This window comes from Plodia interpunctella, chromosome 22, assembly GCF_027563975.2.
Source record: "Plodia interpunctella isolate USDA-ARS_2022_Savannah chromosome 22, ilPloInte3.2, whole genome shotgun sequence".
Lineage (NCBI taxonomy): Eukaryota > Metazoa > Arthropoda > Insecta > Lepidoptera > Pyralidae > Plodia > Plodia interpunctella.
In genome coordinates this window covers 7,098,887-7,119,270 of record NC_071315.1, presented here as the reverse complement: position 1 = coordinate 7,119,270, position 20,384 = coordinate 7,098,887, and the positions used below count along the sequence as shown (strand labels likewise).

The window sequence follows — 20,384 nt, the reverse complement described above, 5'->3', positions numbered from 1 at the left end:
TATTATGATGGCAGTTGTAGGTATATAAACTATTTTTTTAAGCTTATATTAGATCTCTCTTATTTACTTTTATACGAACTGGCTAAAATCAAATTATTAAAATGCAATCTATCGTAGTAACGAATTTCTATGATTTCAGGTTAAGCTTGTCATGCGAGAGATGGGTCTCCTAGACAAGTTGTCAGTATGGCTGGGTCGCGGCAAGACGGAGGTGACGGTGCTGGTGCTTGGCCTCGACAACAGCGGCAAGAGCACGATGCTGAACACGCTGCGGGCACCCGACCAGCGCGCCCAGGTGTTGCCCACTGTCGGACACCAGCAGGAGACCTTCCAGAGTGAGTGCTTTACCTAGATGGACAAAATTAAAATAATTATTACATTGAGGAGATCATAATCATTTATTAGAATGTGGAAGCTGTGGAAAGTTGAACTATTATATGAATAATTTGTTAATGTTGTTAGACTCTTCATAACTTTCCATTAAGTATGGTATAAAAAGTTTAAGCGATTTCTCAGACCTATTCATCATCATTATTCGAGTCCGACTCTCACAATAGAAACATTAATTTGACAACTAAAGATTCGGCATCGGTCTAGACCGTACTAGAGGAGAAAAAGTAGGAAAGCGGACCCTTCGGCTTCTGGAAAATGCTCAGAATAGAGAGACATAGATTATATCTGAGCATCGTGTCCCCCGAATCATTTATCAAGATGCTGAACAAAGTGGATCTCATTCTTTCATTTTTGGTCAATAATGCAGGGAGTTCTTTTGATTGATGTGATTAAGAAGTAGTATGGTATCTGTGGCAGCAGGCGGAGTGACGTTCAGCGCGTGGGACGTGTCGGGAGCGCCGCGCCACCGCGCGCTGTGGGAGCGCCACTACCGCCGCGCGCACGCAGTCATCTTCGTCGTCGACTGCTCGGACCATCTCAGGCTCGGTATGTACCTCTTTCTTCTCCAGTGGACTGTAATTACCGTACTAGTAAGTGTAACTTTATTCCGTGGGCTCTTTTAACGCATGACGATTCGTATGAGTTACTTCAACAAATACAGAAATCACAACCAATGGTGATTCAGCATGACATTTATACCAAACTAGAAGAGTACAGTGTTTTCCAATTCTTCAAATTTTTATAAAGGAAATGCCTATACCATAAATTATTTAGTGTACATAGAATTATCTTGTATATAAGGGTTCCTATATTCTCGACCGTAATGATGTAATGTTCAAAAGTAGATAGATTGAGTTGATGAACGTTGGAATTTAACAGGAGAACTTTTTGTTTTGTTTGATGTCTGTTGTTGAACGCGCCTACGCACGATTCCAGTGGTGGCCCGCGAGGAGCTGGAGCTTATGTTAGCGCACCCGGACATGTGCGGGCGCCGCGTGCCGCTGCTCGTGTTCGCCAACAAGTGCGACGCGCCGCTCGCTCTCGCGCCCATGCAAATCGCCTCAGGTACGTGGCTTTTTGTACAATATCTATAATTATAAACAGAGCATCTATAGATATCATGCTGTAGTACAAACGATATTGTTTGTAGTTGCTAATCAAGTTTTGTGTAGCATCGTATTCGTAACCAATGAAAGAAAGACAATGTTACGGAACATTTTTATTTATTTATTTATTTATCATAATCATTTAACATTTAATATTTAACATGAAAGTTTCAGGCCATTTAAAACTTAAATAAAAGATTTACGATTCTCCTTAATTTACATCAGTAAAAATGGTTTAATAAACTAACTGAAGCGATAGCCGCTTGAATAAATTTCACAACTTTTAGGTAGGTACCTAGTTGGCTTGTGGTTGATCGGTAAACAGAGTCTAATTTTATTTTAAACAGCCGATAACTTTTAACATAGTAGTTGATAATATCAACTATATATCGTATATCAACTTAATATAGGTACGCTAAGAGCGACGACGCATATTTTAACCCCCGACGCAAAAAGAGGGAGAGGGAACTCGGACTCAATAGATTCAATAGTCCCTAAGACTCAAGAGATTCAATAGTCTCTTTAAATTAGAGTATTTTTTGTCTCCTCAGCGCTTTGCCTGGAGCGCATCACAGACAAGCCGTGGCACATCTGCGCGTCGGACGCGGTGTCGGGCGCCGGGCTCGCGGACGGCGTGTCGTGGCTCGCGAGGCAGATCAAACACACGACGCTACACAACTAGACATCATTCTATTCTATATCACACGGAGCGCATCACAGACAAGCCGTGGCACATCTACAAACAGAACATTGAACAGAATACTTACATTCCAATATCCAACACACACATTTTTTAATACACATACCTAGGTATTCGATTTGTAAGGATAGCTTTGTGATGATATTTTTCGTTATACCTATAACTAGGTTGTAGATTTCAGCATGAAGACAGGTATTATTAGTAATAAGTAAATTGTAATATCTACTTAGTAGGTACCTAGTCACGATTACGAAATTTCAAATAACAAAGTTTCGATTTTTCTTATAGGTAGGTACTATTATTATGAAATACATATTTATTTATTTATGTATTATAATGATAGGAAATGATATAAAAGTAGGTAACTGAGTTACTGATTTATTTCCAAAATATGCGGATGGAGTAAAGGAATAAATGAGTCTATATTGGTATTGGGTATTGAATGAATTTATGTAGATTTTATCTGGCAAATTTATGAAATTTACTTCGGAAAAAGAGAGGTGCTACTCAGATTTCCTACAGACGAATTGGAACGTAATGTATATTATGTATCTATATAGCTATTTATTTTCATGAATGTGAAAGAAAACTATAAGAACATAAACGTAAGCCTAGATTTTTTACACTAATTTGTCAGGAATAAATAAATACATTAGGACAAATCACACAGATTGAGCTAGCCCCAAAGTAAGTTCGAGACTTGTGTTATGGGATACTAACTCAACGATACTATATTTTATAACATATACATATATAGATAAACATCCAAGACCAATCAAGGCCAATCAGAAAAAGATCATTTTCCATCATGACCCGACCGGGGATCGAACCCGGGACCTCTCGGTTCAGAGGCAAGCACATTACCAATGCGCCACCGAGGTCGTCATATAATAAAGTTTGAGACGCTGAAGTTACGCGAACGAGTTGGCAGGCGATTCGTCTAGTTCGCTGAACGAGACTTGCTTTGATACGAGTGTGATAGCAGCAGGACTGACACCTGCCACGATTTATTTCTAGTTGAAAATCTATTTGTATTCATATCTTATGCAATTCAACGTAATTTGTATGAAAATTGTATTCTACAAGTTTGATTTTAAGTGTGTGGTTTGGATTATTGTAAATCGCAGCAGTGGGACCTGTAGCTACATAAACATATACCAACTAGGTATGATTTCAAAAACTAAGGTAACTTCATTTTAAGTAGACTGTTGTAAGATGTTTCCCGTATAAAATTAGACAAGACTTGCTAGTCTTGTTAGTGCGGGATGCCATCAGGCAGGCAAACCACAGTCGAACCTTAAAAATTGTGAAGTATATTTTTACTGTATTATTTTTATGTTGCGTTTTGTGGCCTCACAGCCCCGAATGTAGCCGGGAACACGCGGATGTACTTAGAGAAATCCGTAGTTGACGGTGTGAGTAATGATCCCGCGCCAAACTCCCGTTGTGTGTTCGGAGTGGGCATCGGAGCGCGAGATCCTGCGCGTGCCGCCCGCGCGCGGTTAATGGCTGACTGAGAGATGACAAAATAGTGATAAATCTATTGTAAGGACGTATATTTATTAATAAAAATAGATGTTGCCGACAGTCTTCAATAAAATTGTCAATACATACAAAGAAATACTACCTACACACCATGTTCATCGCGGCAGCAACCCATCAGGAACAATCATTTTATGGAGCAACGAGAATACTGACTGAAGTTACAGTAAAACGGTCTATTTTTACCATTATCATTAATAGGTTTCTGTTTGGTTTCTTTAGTTGCTCTTATGAACCGATAAATTATTCTGTGATTTCAGCTGCCAACGCTCCCACGTTGGCTTGATATTGGGGTGACCCCACTTGATATTTGTGCTGACCTCAGAACAAGAAAATTATATTTTTATTGTATCTACCTGAAGTCTTGAAAAAAGAAGTTCAGCATTCGTGCGTGTGCGTGCGTGAGCTGAGCGAGCGAGCGAGGCACGCGGCCGCGGCCGGCAGTCGCTCGCGCGTCGCCGGCGCGATTGCACTTGTCGTCACGAGGGTTACGGAGCGTTGCGAGCCGGTTGTGAAACTTACGGAGCGCGCGAGTTCCTAATTCAAATGTGTTCGGGTTATCTTTGTGAAAAATATTTGAAATTTTGATTATTATTCGTAATTCATTCAATATAACTTTACAATATACATTTTTGTGGTTAATATAAAAGAATTTCGCTTTGTGCTCGATTCCGTTGTTATTATTCTGTAATTTTTTGTGAAAATAATCCGGGGGTAGTGACACTGAAATTCATTCAAGAGGACAATCGTGTCATGGCATAGAATTGGGTATGTAGATTTCTTTTTATGTATTAGGTATATTTAGTACCTACTTACTGTTTTATTGTTTACAGCTGTTTATAATATTCGTTTGTTGAAATCAGATCCTTCATAGGTATACAAACTTCTCTCGGAGACATATTTTCTGTAGTTTAGCTCTTGTGTCATTGCGGAAATGATATGATATTGTGTACCTAAACAAATAGGTGCATTTTCGAAGTTTACCACATGCAACAGATGATAGATACCAGTTCTAATAATCCAGCTTCGATGGTCGATGGCCGCTTGATTGTTGACTGGTCGATGAACAAGCACGCGACCCACCTCATGGAAAGCGGTCACTGTGGCCTGCCGCTGTTAGTGCGTGTTTCTCTCTACTCTTCATTTTCTTCATCATTCATTGTTTTTTTATTATAAAACTTTATAAACCGGGGATTTAAAATGAGGTCGTCTTCCAAGATGATGTACAATAATAAAAAGCGTAAGTTATTGGTGCACCGCACGACATTACTCACTGCCGGCGACGTGCTGCCCACTACAGGGGTCAAATGAATGCCGGAGCCGCGTTTTCATAATAAGGAAAATAGGTATGATGTCTGTTCACTGCTTTTATATGAAGATATCTGGTCATTTTGACGCTACTATACTGAAACAAATGTGCGTGACGAAATAAGTAATTGAAATGTTAAAGTTGATCGACAATTCGATTCGATTGAAGTCAGTTGAGGAGCTTCAGGCCTATAGCTTGTTTCAGACGGCGATACAATAACGATCCTGAGAATATCGTAAAATAGTATAATAATTTGATATACTTACTTGCAAATATCAATATAACATACCTACCTATAATATTGGGGTGAAAATGATGGATGTCAGAATATGCAATATAAACTCCGCGCAGCGTTGCAAGCAAATTAGGGTACCTACCTATTTAGATCAAAATACTGCATATTGACATAGACTAACGTATGAGCAGCGTCCTCTTCCACTTCAGTCCCATGAAGCCCACAGCTCTCAGACGATGGGTGCTGGAGTCTTGAAAGGAGGCTGCGAATCAAGAATAGGTACGTAGGTACCTATGTTATGGTTAGGTTCTATTGCGGCCGTAGGTCGACGAGACTCCAGCTGCTGTAGCCAGATTCTTGCCACCATCGTAGGTATATGCTAGGAACTTTAATCATTTGTTTTTTTATCATCTGAAATTAGGAATTACACAGGTTATATTTTTCACGTCTTTAGATAATAGGTATATAATTTTTTTTTCATTTATTTATCATATAAAGATTTTGATGAAATGTTGATCACGAATATAAGGTATAATGTGGAACATGAACACGTTCGTTTAATATGAAAGTCGTATAAAATACACACGCGAGGTTATTACAAGCGCTATATAATGGGCTTTTCTCGTTCGCCGTGTCGTGGCGACAGCTGTACCAAGGAAGAGCTAATTTGGCTGAAAATGTGACTCCACTAGCGTCTCCGCCCGGTTTCATACGATAGTGGCGGTCGACATAACTAGTTCAGTCCCAGACTGACACTTTAGTTTCGCGACTTCAGTCTCCCCAATAATTATTAATTCGTTTCTTTTCACTTATACAAAATGAAAAATGTATTTAGACCTTGGTACTTTTTCATGTCAAACATTAAGGATGAGGATAACTGTAAACCACTAGATTTTCGAAGCGACCTCCATAATGACGGTTTAGACAAATAATCCTCCGGTTGGAAGCAAGTCGTTGCTTGATATAGTTGTGGGCGACGCGTCGCCGACGCGCGCCTTCGACGTGTCGCAGCCATTACTGATGATTGGGATTGGAAACCAATCGCTCGCCGCACTTTATTGTACAAGTTCGGAGACGCCGGGTCTAAAGGTGACTTTCCACCGGCGAGACGTACACAGTTTATTACATAACGACTACGTGATGAGATATGTTAAAATTTCAGAAATTAGGATGTCGCAGGGTGGAAATTAGTTCATGATATCAATTTAGGAACCATCTTAACTAGTTGTTCGCCGCGAACTTAGATCTCGCGAACACAATAAATGTTTGAATATTTCAAAAACGATTTAAACGATTTTGATGCCTCACAAACTTAAAAATTCCATTGGCAGATCCTATATACCTTTTAAATTTCATCAAAATCAGACCAACAGCTCGAAAGTTATCGCGTTACAAACATACATACATACAAAATGTATTTTTGCCCCAAGTAGAATGGTAGAACTCGCTCGCTTCGCTACTGCTACTTTGACATCACGTCTGTTAGGATTTTCTCAAAGAAGTTATAAATTAGAAGTTATAATCAACTTCAAAATTTGATATCTTTATTATTTATACCTACTTAGTTTGGCGAGTGGACCAGCTCCTCGCAATCGATCAAAACAATCACGTCGAAGTTTAGTCTGTCCCTGTCGACGCTGCTCTGGTGATTGGACGTTTGGACTCACACATTATGCCAAAAGTGAGACTAAAAGAAGAACCTTTTTTGGTTAGTTTATACAATGGTTTTAGTTTTATTGTGCCTATTTCTTGAGATAAAAATATATAATATCAAATTCGATTACTCTTAAACATTCTTGACAATGTAATGTAAGCCTATCCTTAATTCCAGTCCCAACTGGTCATCTCGTAATGACCAGTATAAGTATTATTATATGTACGTCGCGTATATATACCATATCAGACATTATACAGTGATATTTGTATCTAATCTATGCGTGAAATATTCCCAGTATGGGATGACCGATCATCCTACTGGTACTTGCGGAAATCATCAATAGTAGTATCAATCTAACGATTACAAAAGATAATGAAAAGAGGAGTACGTTTAATGTTTTATTGATCCGCACAGGAGTGGAAGTGTTTGCGATACAGCGGCAGTGCTAATTACTATAGACCTCATTCCTCGTCCTAAGAGGGGCGTAATCTTCAATTAGTTTCCTTATCTGCACGATGCTTAAGTTTAAACCATACCTCCTCGTTTGTCCAGAAGACAAGAACTGAGTTACCGGACTATATACTTGGAGCAAAAATACATTTTTCGTATGTATGTTTGTAACGCGATAACTTTCATTGGTTTAATTTTGATGAAATTTAAAAGGTATGTAGAATCTGTCAATATATTTATTAAGTTCGTGGGGCATCAAAATCAGTTCAGTCGTTTTTGAAATATTCACAATTTTGTAAAAAGATATTGTGTTCGCGAGGTCTAAGTTCGCGCCGAACAATTAATTAACATGGTCAAAAATGGTCGTAGGGCAAAAATACATTTTTTGTATGTATGTAAGTATGCTTGTAACGCGATAACTTTGGAATTGGTCTGATTTTGATGAAATTTAAAAGGTATGTAGGATCTGTCATTAGAATTTTTAAGTTCATGGGGCATCAAAATCGGTTAAGTCGTCTTTGAAATATTCACAATTTTGTAAAAACTCATAAAAAATCATTTGATGGTTTATAGGTATACGATGTAGAACCTCTTAACAGGATATACAGGACTATTTTCATCACATCCTCCATATTATTAATTAAAAATAACCAATTTTGCCCATAATTTGGGCCAACAATATTATAACATCCACTAAAATTCATAGAACGAGCGCGCGGCGACGACGCGGCGCCTTATTGTCCGGCGACGTAGCATCACGTAGCCGCTACGACATTTTATCGGCTACGAGCTACGACTATACATCATACCCTTATCAATACCATTCATAAATTGTCGCACGAGAGTATTTGCATACAAATTGAACCTCGCCTATCCAATTTGAATTTTGTGTTCTAGTCAATAAGGTTTAGTTTAGAATGGATGTGTTGTGGAGAGCCGTACGTGATAAAACGTAATGAGAAGTAATGGGATTCAATGCAATGGAGCCGCCACGGAACGTGTCGGAATTGGAGAATTGAATCAAATAACGTCCGAGAGAGAAATTGTAGAGGAAATACGGAATCGGTGAAACAGTTCGCTGAGTGTTGGACATTGACAGTTACGAGGTTTAGTTCCAGTGAATTTAGTATTTGGACTAAGCTAAACTATTTACCTGCATACATAAAGCTAACATTACAAATCAAAATTATTATATTAACTGAAATGTTTGAATCATCATTTATTACAGAGTGACAGCAGGCCGCACTTCCATTCGAAACCATTGTATCTACAAAAGACTGAAAGATATTATTATTATTTTAATTTAAATAGTTCTTTTGTTTTTGTAATTAATGTACCTTTTACCGCCAAAAACATGGGGTGTTTAGCATCCTAGCTTTTTTATTTACCGCTATTGTTATTACATATATAGGTATTAAGTACTTATTACTGTAAAAATTTAGCATCTAAGTAATTATTTTTTATTTATGAGTTAATGTGATAACGGATATGATCATTTTGTCTTAAAGTATTAATTTAATTTTATCATATATCTATATATTAAAATATCTATATATTAAAATAAACTGGTTATGGTCACTTTACAAAAAATATACGAACGAAAATACACGGATTATTGTTTCGTAAAATATTGGTGCTTCTGTAAATGACACAGTGTGAATTTAACGGAAGATTATTGCTTGCGTAATTTCTGTTTTTTTTTTCATAAACTTTTAAGCTATGAAATCTATGCACGGGCTATTATTTTAATACCAACCAACTATCATTGTTACATTCCCCAGGGTAACTAGCATGTTGCATATAACTGCTTGTCTGTATGAACTGGTCTATTTTTGTCCTAAGAAATGAAAATGAAAGTGAATCCTAATATCAGTTTTTGTATTTCTGACTATAATCATGCTTACTCAACTTTTAACTAAATGTACCTAAAAGCTTGAGATAGCTGAGTATCTTACATCGACTTTATTCATCGTCAAGCTTCTACTGTCCACATAGACGGGTTAGCCCACTATTTGTCCAGTTTCTTTCCACAGAATTTAGAGTTTCTTCTCCAAAATAGATTAGTTTGCGCCGTGCGCCGGACTGTTTGGGGAGATACTGGGCGTAAGCCCATATCAGACTAGACCTAAGCCCCCCCCCCGTCTTATCCTGCACAATGCGTAGCGTAGCCTTAACCTCGCGCTTGCTTTGTTATATCGATGTGACCATAAATGTTGACGAGCACCTGCCTACCGCTTGTTCAGACAGGACGAGTAGGTAGAATAGTTACTTGTTTGCTGGTGGTCAGATCTACAATGGAGCCTATCGAGGTAGTATCCTGATTAAAAATTGCAATCTAGCAAAATGCCATCCAGCTTTCCCGCAGGATCCCGCGGCGTCAAAACGCGGATCCGCCGAGGACTTCATACACAAATTCAAAGTTTGAACTATTGTTTACCATATTTGTCGCGTGTTTATCGAAATTGTTTACTGTTACCAAATCGCGTATCTCTCGTTCCCCACCCGTGCATGGCACTCGCCCAATGTGTTCGCTGTCTAAATACATGTGCTTTATTGTTTCTGCACGATAAATTGATAATAACGACGCCCGAATCAACGTTTTCGCACAAATATTGTTTATTTGTCGACCCACTGAACTAATGCGACAGTGTTTTCCATTTCAGTAGACATAGACAATGCTACTATTTTTTGTAGGGATTGTTTTAGCGTTATTGACCGATGACCGGAACAGTGTTAACAATGGCCGGAAAGGTATATATTTACGTGTAGTGTACTTATAATATAACTTTAACAAGTGAGCCTATAAATAAAATAAATTTTCTATATGTTTTTGTTTGAAATCAAATATGTTTTGGAGTACAATACTTATTGATCGATGTGATGTTTATACCATTAGACATAGCATAGGCACTCTTAATTCAATGAAGACTTGTAACAAGTTGTGACCGAGAACGTGTGAATCAACCACAAGCAAACTTGATTTAGGATCCGCCTGTAACCGCCTCCCCCCTCCGACATCCTCCGCCCCTCCGAGCAACAAGTCCAACTTAGTTATATGGAAGAACCTATAGCAGAAAAGTCGTTAATTTTCTATTCTATTGTTATAAAGAGGTAAGCGTTTGTGATTTTGTATATTTGAGGCGGGAAATCTCCGAAACCGAACCGATTTCAAAAATTCTTTCATCATTAGAAAGTTACATTATCCATGATTGCTATAGGCTATTTTATCTCAAAATTTCCACGGGAGCGAAGCCCCGGGCAACATCTAGTATATAATATGTCTCTAAATTGTTATCTCTAAACTTTGAGGGCACACTCAAACTTTCGTCTCGTCTTCATTTTGATGATAAATTTTGGTTGTGTTAAGTACGTGCCGGCACTTCCTTACACCTAGCATCAACCAGCCTTTAGGCTGAGGCTATCGAAAACATTATGTTAAACAATAGATTTATCTAGCTTGATCTTCTGCTTTGTTGCTGCAATGCGTTGCAGCAACAAAGCAGAAGAGCACATGAGTACACATTTTTAGTAGGTAATGGGTAATTTGGCAAATAAATATTTCTATCTATCACATCTTGAAGTCAGAATACGAACTAGTTCTCGTAAATTTGAGAATCAGAAGCGAAATATACCTAACTACTATAGGGTTTTCAGTCCAGTTTGATTGACACATCCTGCAATACTTTTAGGGACTTTCGTAATAAAACTTATCTGAATAACTTATTTTTGCTATCTCAGCCTAGGTTTGAGTTGTAATCAGGTTTCTGCGGATGAAGAATAATGATAGGAAACTTCCTTCTTGCAGGACCACGGACGGAACAATTTCTTGAGAAAAACTGTAACTTAATTTGCAAGGTAATGAATTCAACACTGTGCTGTGCTCTAAGAAATACGGTAACGAACGACAGTATAATGACATAGAAGAGCATAAAAAGGATAAGATTTACATAAACGAAATCGCAAACATTCAAAGTGTTTGCGATTTCTTTTTGTGATTGGAACATGTAGAGAAATTATAATAAATACTAATATTTTTGGCAGGTACCGTAATGAATAGTATAGTGCTTCAATCGTTTACATATCCGAGACAGTTTCTGTAAAACAGATGCCATAAAAGAAATAAAACAACACTGTTCGTCAGTCCTCACCCGACTGCCGCAGCATTAAGGAGGGTTGTGTTAAACGCAAACGACGGTCCAGTAATCCTGAGCTTTAGGCCTGCCTCAGGGATGTCGTAATAAGGGTCGCTTTAAGCTTCTCTTGAGATTAGCATTTCAAGAAGAAATACTTCAGCCAACTTCATTTTCATATTTTACAGCACTTTATTTTCCCGCGTTTAGTTTCTACGTTCCCGTTGGCAGTTCATGAGCGATTTGGAAATCATTATGCAAATGATAATCACAAGGAAAATAATAGTCTTTCTGTCTGTATGTAGGCTAGGTACTGCAGCCTAAAATGCTTTGTCTTGTTCTATTTGGATTTAATCGTTTTGAAATGAAATCACAGTACAAAGCGCAGTCCGCCAGGCCACTGGGAAAGATTATGGAAAATGAGGAAAAAGGAGATGCGGCAAGAGAAAGTTCCCTATTTATAGGTTCGGTTTTAGACTTTTTAGTGTCATGTCATACTAGTGTATTTGTTGACAAATTAAAAAAACCCCGACTTTGAATATTAATTTCGCTACAAGTTTTGAACGGCTGAAATGATTTTGATCAAACATATCAAAAATTAGCTATCAAATAAAAAAAACCGCATCCAAATAGGTTCACCCGTTGATGAGCTACGGTGTCACGTACACAAACATACAACACACTTAGCGGTTAAACTTATAACACCTCTTTGCGTCGGGTGTTAAAAAGAGGTCACGACGAAATTTTTTGTCAAGTTTTTTGACACTATTCAGGGCCGCGCGAGGGGCCCTTGTAAATCACTTATGGTTGTGACTTACTACTTATGTCTCTGAATTGGCAATAGTGTCGTGATGCCTTTATTACATAAGTTAAACCAGTTACGAAAATTTTATTCATAAATTCGCAATATATTCGGCATATTTTCTAGTTTCCCTGATTGGAGACGCCCAATCCCAGGGTGTTAACGAAGCATTGTCGGAGTTCGCAATGGCCGCCGTCACGCCGCAGCGCGCCACGGACGCTCTCTGAGCGCGAAGGTCGACCGTTGTGCGTAAGTTTTGATGAACTCCGTGACGGCTGGCCGGGTATTGAGACATGGAAGTACGGTTCCAGATTATATCTGAGATGTTTGATGATTTGGATTCTACTAACTAAACTATTGATGTTGTGTAGACGAAAGTTAATTTATCCGGCTAATTAAACTAAATGTTAAAATTTTTACAAATTTCAACAGATTTAGTAGCACCTATCTTATGCCTAGTATCGCCCTTCGTTCGAATATTCTAGTAACCGTTTTACGACTAAGTGTTGTATAGCCGAAATTTAATATATTTGTTATTTTTTTAAAGGTAATGGATTTCATGTAATTCAAATATGTTGATATTTATGATCTAGAACACTTTTCTCCTGAAATTCTTACTATTAAAGCGGGTCACGCCTAGTTAACGTCATAATTCCACGAATGTAAAACGCAGGTTTTAAAAACAAAATCATCGTTTTGGCGAACGATGAAACCATAACAAAAAAAAACATCTCGCGCCCTCGCCTTTGATCGGCGTGTATCAATATTCACGACACCGCCGCCGCCGAGCTCTGTTCACGACGAGCCCGCAGCGGCGAACCCTCTTGAAGATGCCTCACACAAATATTATCAGACAGACTGCTGTTTGATAAATAAACAAATGCATAAATTATCCTTTATTATCTTGTGAACAACAGACACAAAATAAGAATTTCAAACGTTATATTTAACTTTTATAAGTATACGAATATATTGCGATTTTGTATAAGCCGGACTACGATTCACACAACGACAGACTGAACACTTGTAGCGAATCACCAGACTTAGTTTAGAATCGAAAACATTTATTTAATAACTTTGCAATAAATGGCAGAGACTACATTTCCACTTCCCTCTTCCACACTCATCTCTCTCTTCTTCTAATATCTATCTCTGCTCTGAAAGTATCTCACATCTATGAGCATTACCCAGTTTCTTTTCAGCCATTAAGTTATGGAGCCCAGTTTCCACTTTCCTACATTTTGTCTCTTTCAGCTTTAACGGCTATAGCTATACTAACAAAGTGATGTCAGTAATGAAATTATTAGATTTAGAACACAAATTCCTGGTTGACGCGTCGCAGGGGATTAGGGCTTATGCTTGCGGCGGGCGGGTTTTGTTCCACTGTTAGAAATAAATTGACATGATAGAGAATATTTTAAAAATCGAATCATTAACGTTACATATATCAGCTGCGAACAAACTGCTGGTTTCCGAACAGTATCTATAAAGGTTTGAATTGCGAAGCGTAGCTATGTATTTCCTATTGTGTCCTAACCGTATTTTATTTTCATTTCGTAATACATAGCAAAGTCGGACAGTCAACTTTTTATTTACTCAGTTATTTTTATTTATTCATTACAGTTCTTCTTTATAGTTATTGCTTTATTAGTTAATTGTTTTTTCAAATAAATCGTCACACGTTATAAAAAGAAGTCCCTCTATTACATACATATTACATGTATGCTATAAACGCTAATAACTCGAAAACTACCGGACGGAGTTTAGTACAGTTCTTGTAACACTTTTATGTTTTAACGTTTTATTTTATTATTTTCATTTCGAAACTCTTTCATTCTGTTTGTCTATTATTTTGTTCTTGATAATGTCTTGTCATGGTCTTGTATGTCAAACTGAAATATTGGTTGATTATATTCTAATGTGTAAAGATTAAAATAAATTTTAATCTCCTATTTATCTATTAAGATAGATCTGTAATTATTTATAGGATCCCCAAATATTTTGGGTAAGAGCTACTTTTATTCTTTGTTATTAGAAGTTAAATATAGTTCTATGTGAAAAACCTCATCATAGATAAATATTGTTTGTAAGCAAATCACCTATATTTATCTTATCTATTTACCATCCCTTTATTTTATATAGCGTGTAGCTAATTAATAGTTTACTTCCTTCCCATAGGGATTTACGCTCCGGTACCGGATTCTCTTCATCCTACGGCCGCACTTTGAAGCTATTCCCTTCCCCTAAGTTTTCTTGATGTCTGGCTGATTTGGAGGATTCAAGGAAGTTGTGTTTTTGTTTAGAGACCTTTTTATCAATCGGGATGTGTTAATATTTTGTTACCCACCTATTTAACGGTATTCTTCAATTTCCTTTTTGTTACATTTTCTAAAATTAAAGTCTGTCATTTTTGTAACGAAGTCATTTTTGTTATCCTTCAGGTGTCCACAATACGTGGCGAACTGAATTTACTGCCTACTTAGGAAGTATAGTAACTAGTGAGGATTTTTAAGATGTGGTTCATTATCGAATGTAAACAAGGGCGAGGTCCGCTACAATTGTTTGAAAAGTGTATATAAGAACTTCGTACATTTTATTTATATACAACTGTTATTTAAATGGATTTTTTATATATGTTACATGTCACTCAGTTTTAAAATTAAGTGATTTCATTTCTTTTGCTTTTTACTTATTCACGCTAAAACAACTGAAATAAAGAACTGGATTGTGGGGGATGGGAACACATTTGGTTACGAAAACTGTATTGTTTTGACACGAAAGCATTAGCTCACTCTGCCACTCGCTGCACGATGCACTGAGAACACATGTTGATAATACAGCAACTAGTTGTTTATAATGCATGAAAAAGTGTTTTTATATTTTTGTTATCTGTTCGTGTTCTATTTATTTAATGAATTGCCTTGATATATCCCATACATATGAAGTTAAGAGTGCGGAGAAACAGAGAAATTTCATTTCAAAAAGAAACGTGCGAAATCTAACATAAATATTTTTCAATAAATTAAAAGCCTCTGAAATTCAGTGCAACTTCATAAAATACAGTCGACACTATCGTGACAATGCCGAGGGGCGCGGGGCGGGGCGGGGTGGAAGGGGCGGCCACTTACCATATTTTACATCCCGACAGGATTATCTACAAGTTGCGATCACAACGCTGCAATACGGGTCGCGAGGACGCGTCGAAAGTGGTGCGCTGACAATGCGAACATTTTACGAAATCATTTTGTATTTTCACACAACAAATGTGGTATGTTCTACTTTATGCACATGGATGAACCACGTGGAATGGCCCAAAAAATGCATAATAGATAAGTACAATTACATTTGATGTCAGACTGACGCCGCCTGTCAAAGAGTTCGTCTCACACACAGTCCACAACTACCACTACTATAGTACTTATATTATGAGACGTAACAGATAATGCTGTATCATTGGACTCGCCAACATTGAGAATAATTTAAATACAGCCATGAATGATTTTTTGATTAAAAAAATTATGACAACAGGGTGATAAGAAAGATGTTGAAAGTAGTTAGTAATGTCGAATACCGGCGGTATACCCCTAGATCCTGGTTACGAAGATACGAGTAGATAAACTTACTATAGGTATCTCAGCTAAAACAAGACATATAATCTATTTATCGTCTATATCGAAGTGCTAACCTATGAAAACAAAAGACCATTTCGTTGTTGACCTCAATAAAGTTATGTTATAAATTCAAATTCAAATTCAAATCAAATTTTGATTTTTTAAACTTTATGATTATCTTGCTATCAGCAACATGCTTCGTAAACATGTCCACTTAGGAATACTTTGAAAACGAGACTATTGCTTTCAACAAAATTATCTGAAGGGTATTCTGAACAAGTCCAGGTTCGCTGTCTAGCAAATGGACTAGTCAGGAGTGCACCACTCTACTCACTCAACTTTTTCTATCATGTTTGAGACAATATATTCGCTTACATCCAAGTCAATGTAATGGTAGGGCTTCTTAACAAGCGAAAATACTAGAGTTATTTACTTATTGCAATGCTTTATTATATTATATCTTATAGATTTAAAAAACTAATAATAATGTAATTAAATAACCATAGTGTTAAATAGGTATGATGGCTTGTTTAAAACGTGATCACTGGATTTTTAAAATACCAAAATAACAAGAAACGTATACAAAAATACAATAAATATCGGATACGCGTGGTCATTCCATTTGTCACAGTTAAAACGCGATCTTTGACAATGTTCCCGCTGATGACCACTGGAATTTTGTCGAGTAATCACGACCACAGTGCGCGATCTCCTTGCATCTCTGCTGAGACCGGCTCCGGATGTAAACAAGTTGTAATTTGACATTGGTTAATAGCGTACAAAGAAAATGGAATTGTTAGAATGGGAAAGATTTTTTAGAAAATCCCAATGACACAAAGTTAATAAATTTGAACGCTGAGATTTTATTTAAGTCTTTTCATTTTGATAACATATTTATAAATAACGCCATGTTCCGTTCCAGTTAAGAAGATTACCGATAGGTTTTATAATGACTCGTATACTTATCATCACCTCGGTTCATATAAATGCGTTTCTGTAAATTGTGTTTAGCTTTTAAAGGTTCGCAGCGCACTGTCATCGGTCGTAGTGCTGATGTAAACTAGGGTCAAAAAAATCTTATTATCTTTCTTGCTTTTGACTCAAACACACAAAATTTTTTAGACTATACCCACCCATAAAGAGAAAAAGTACTGGGTATATTTTATCGCGACATTTGGCCGGAGCAAGTGAGTGACAGAACAGTACAAGTGACTCGTACACTCCAACACAGTACGGTGATGTATAATTAGCGGCACCACTGTCGTCCGTATTCAGTGGTACATTTTCCGAGCGAGCACCTCATGAGTTGGTTTCCTATTGGACGCTCCATGTGAAGTGAGTCGGAAGCGGCGCCGCATCGACTCTGAAACGGGCTATAAATGTAATTTATTTTTATTTGGTGCAAGTTCGGTTCTATGATATAGACTATGAGCAAATTTTGTGGTGTGCTAATGAATTCTTTGTCAAAGACATTCGAGTCGTGGAGGCGCAAAATTTTTTTAGGTATTACATTCCTATTAAATATGCAAGAAATTTTGGGTAGTAAAAATTAAAAACATATAGTTTAATCACATTAAATTTTTCGTAGTTTATACCAACGTTGATACATTTTTGGTGACGTTTATTCATAAATGTTTTATTATTATAACAAAAAAATTTCAGATAAAAATGAAGTAAATGTTTAAGGCCATTGCTACACACTAACTTAACTAAAAAGGATTTCAAGGCACACGAATAAACGTAGAGTAAACGATTTTAGTACGAGTATATTATTTTTATTGGTCGTTCGCAAGTCTGTAGCATGGCTACGAGATGGCTACGAGTTTACGAGCTACGATGCTACGCCGCTACGACGCTCGAGCGTACAATCACATACAGCGATGTGTACCGCGGGTCGATCTTCATTTTAACTGTGTCGAAAAACGGGGTATTCCAAATTAATATTTTTGTATTTGCCTAACTATACACATCGATGGTGTTTTTGTTAACATTAGTGTCACATTTTATTCAAATAACATGACTTACGACTGTCGCCACCTAGAAACAAGTAGTGCTCTATGAAAACTATGGTATATGATTTAGATTAGTACACAAACTCAAAGCTCAATATATGCAACAACATTACCGCGCGCCTGTACGCGGTAGCTCGTTCGCGCTGTAACTACTCATTAGAAGCGAAGCGGAGCCGGCGTCCTGCGCGCGGATGCTGCTAATGAAATAACATTTCATTACGACTTACTATTGCGTAGTGAAAATAAAAGTATGTTTTATTTCTTTGGAAAAATGTATTTTATTAAAACGAAAAATGTTGCAACATCATATCTAAATTGAGGAACGCAGGGAAGCTGTAACAGACCAGGCATTCACACATAAACACGCGTGGATTCTATGAACGTAATATGAAGGTGATCGTATCACGTAGCCACGGCTGCAACTTCTAGCTGAGGCTCTGATTACACAGAATAACTGGGGCAAGCGAAGCCGCAAAATGGCATTAACATTATGTTCAAAAATATCCACTTTCAAGATAAGATACTATATGTAAACAGTAGTCAGAAAATACAAGTTTTCAGATTAATTCGCTTCAATCGTTATACAATCTGTCCAATATAATATATGATGCTCTACTTGAAAATTCTTAACTCTAGGTATTATTCAAAAGTCTTATTAAATTAATGGCATAGTGTCAGCAACGACAGGCGCTGAAGGGAATCGCCGGTGATATTTCAGTCGCTGGGGAGGACGTCGCTCATTTGGCGATAATTGAGAATTTACGTCAATTTGTTCGAAGAATTTGTTATGAACTCAGTGAATGAAATTATATTAGACCAAAACTGAGATGCATTTTGGTCAAAAGACGAGTAAGTAGAGAACTAATATTGTTTGCCGAGTCCGTAAGTCGAAAAAAGAAAACGTGAAATTTATGTGATATGGCATCATATCACTGGGGAACTCAATATAATCACAAGGCTATTTTATTGTATCAATGCTAGGTCTAGCTGACTAATATAGCTGCCGACAACGTTCAGAGCAAAGAGAAACATGCAATATGTGTGTTGAAGGGAACTCACAAGTTGCAGCGACTGATATTGAACAACTTGGCGGCGCGGCGGCGAGCACCACAGTGGCGCAGTGTTGATGACTTGTGTGGCGTAGTGGCTGTTGTATCCACGGGTAGAGGTGGTGCTAAAGTTTATGTTTTTTCGACTTGCTAGTACTAACAGTCGTACTCTACCGTGTACAGAGCAGAGATCTCTGGCGCAAGTGGTGGAGGAGACCGTCCCCCAGAATTATATCTATGATATACATAGTCATCATCTTGGTCATAAGAAGTCCTCGCCCGAACACTTCACATAGACCGACAGACAACAGGCTACGTCCGCATTTATTTTAGTTTTGTATACGTACACCTACGATTACAAAGATAAAAATATTAATACTATTTGAGAAGAAAAAAAAGAAACAAAGAAATTCTAAGTTATCATATGAAAAAGATCTTTACAGAGCCAGTTCTCCTACAATATTTATTTTCGTGTGCATTTGTGGAATATGAGTTGTTCGTGTAATCATAAGCAATGGGGGCCGAGGCACGAGCCGGCCGATGGTATCGAGGCTTGCAAGCCTCTGACTGAGGAAACAGTGCAGACGTCATACTTGCGGTGACCATTTTTCTATTTTTAATTTCTTTCTCTAATTAGATTTAGCATTCTCGTGTTCTCATTTACTCAATCCATTTATTTTTGAATTGCGATATGAAATTAATCATTTCATGATGGACAACGTTATTCACTAGTTCTAGATTTGGTGTATATTAGGTTTTAATACATATCACGTTATATAATGTAAGTAAACACAATGGAAGATTTGACCTTTGAGACCATGTAATTCTAGCGCAGCAGATTGACCGGCCGCCGCCGGCAGTGTGGCTTACGTTTCTATGTCGTGCCCCTATGTCGCGGCGTCTTTATATTTTCCTCATAAGTTATGAGCAAAGAATTTCCTTTCGTGGCTTGTTTATGTAATAGCGCCGTCCCCTCCGAGTTAACCTGTTTAGCTTAACGTTATAGCATTATAACGTTATAAAGCTTACTGTTCCACTTTCGGGCTACAAGGCAACCATATTGTTGGGAATCTTGACTGACTTACGTTTGACACAAACACTTTGTAATGCTGATGTATTTCCTGATGCGATTTAGTCATGCTTTAGAATAAAGGAATGTATAAAAGATTTCCATCAAAGGTTATGCTCATCAAAATAGAAATGTTCATAATAAATAATATTAAGTTTATCTGCAAGTGAATATCTGTATATTATTTTAAGAAATACATTATTTAAACCTATTATCATTTCTGGCAAGTGATTGTATCACAGTGCTTCTATTTTATGGGACTCATGGGACTACTGGTACCTTTCCGGCGAATACTTTATAATCTCACGAAAACATTTCA

At 37.3% G+C, this 20,384-nt stretch overlaps 1 protein-coding gene across 1 annotated transcript in view; it reads left to right on the top strand.

The window, feature by feature from the left end:
* The window catches only part of LOC128679832 (probable metabolite transport protein CsbC), a 76,725-nt gene that overhangs the window by 8,112 nt on the left and 48,229 nt on the right, over positions 1 to 20,384 (top strand). The window contains exons 11-14 of the mRNA XM_064436704.1: positions 140 to 335; positions 811 to 939; positions 1,330 to 1,458; positions 2,051 to 4,509. Of these exons, the coding sequence (XP_064292774.1) occupies positions 140 to 335; positions 811 to 939; positions 1,330 to 1,458; positions 2,051 to 2,181 (585 nt within the window). The 3' untranslated portion in view covers positions 2,182 to 4,509. The remainder of the gene's footprint in view (positions 1 to 139; positions 336 to 810; positions 940 to 1,329; positions 1,459 to 2,050; positions 4,510 to 20,384) is intronic.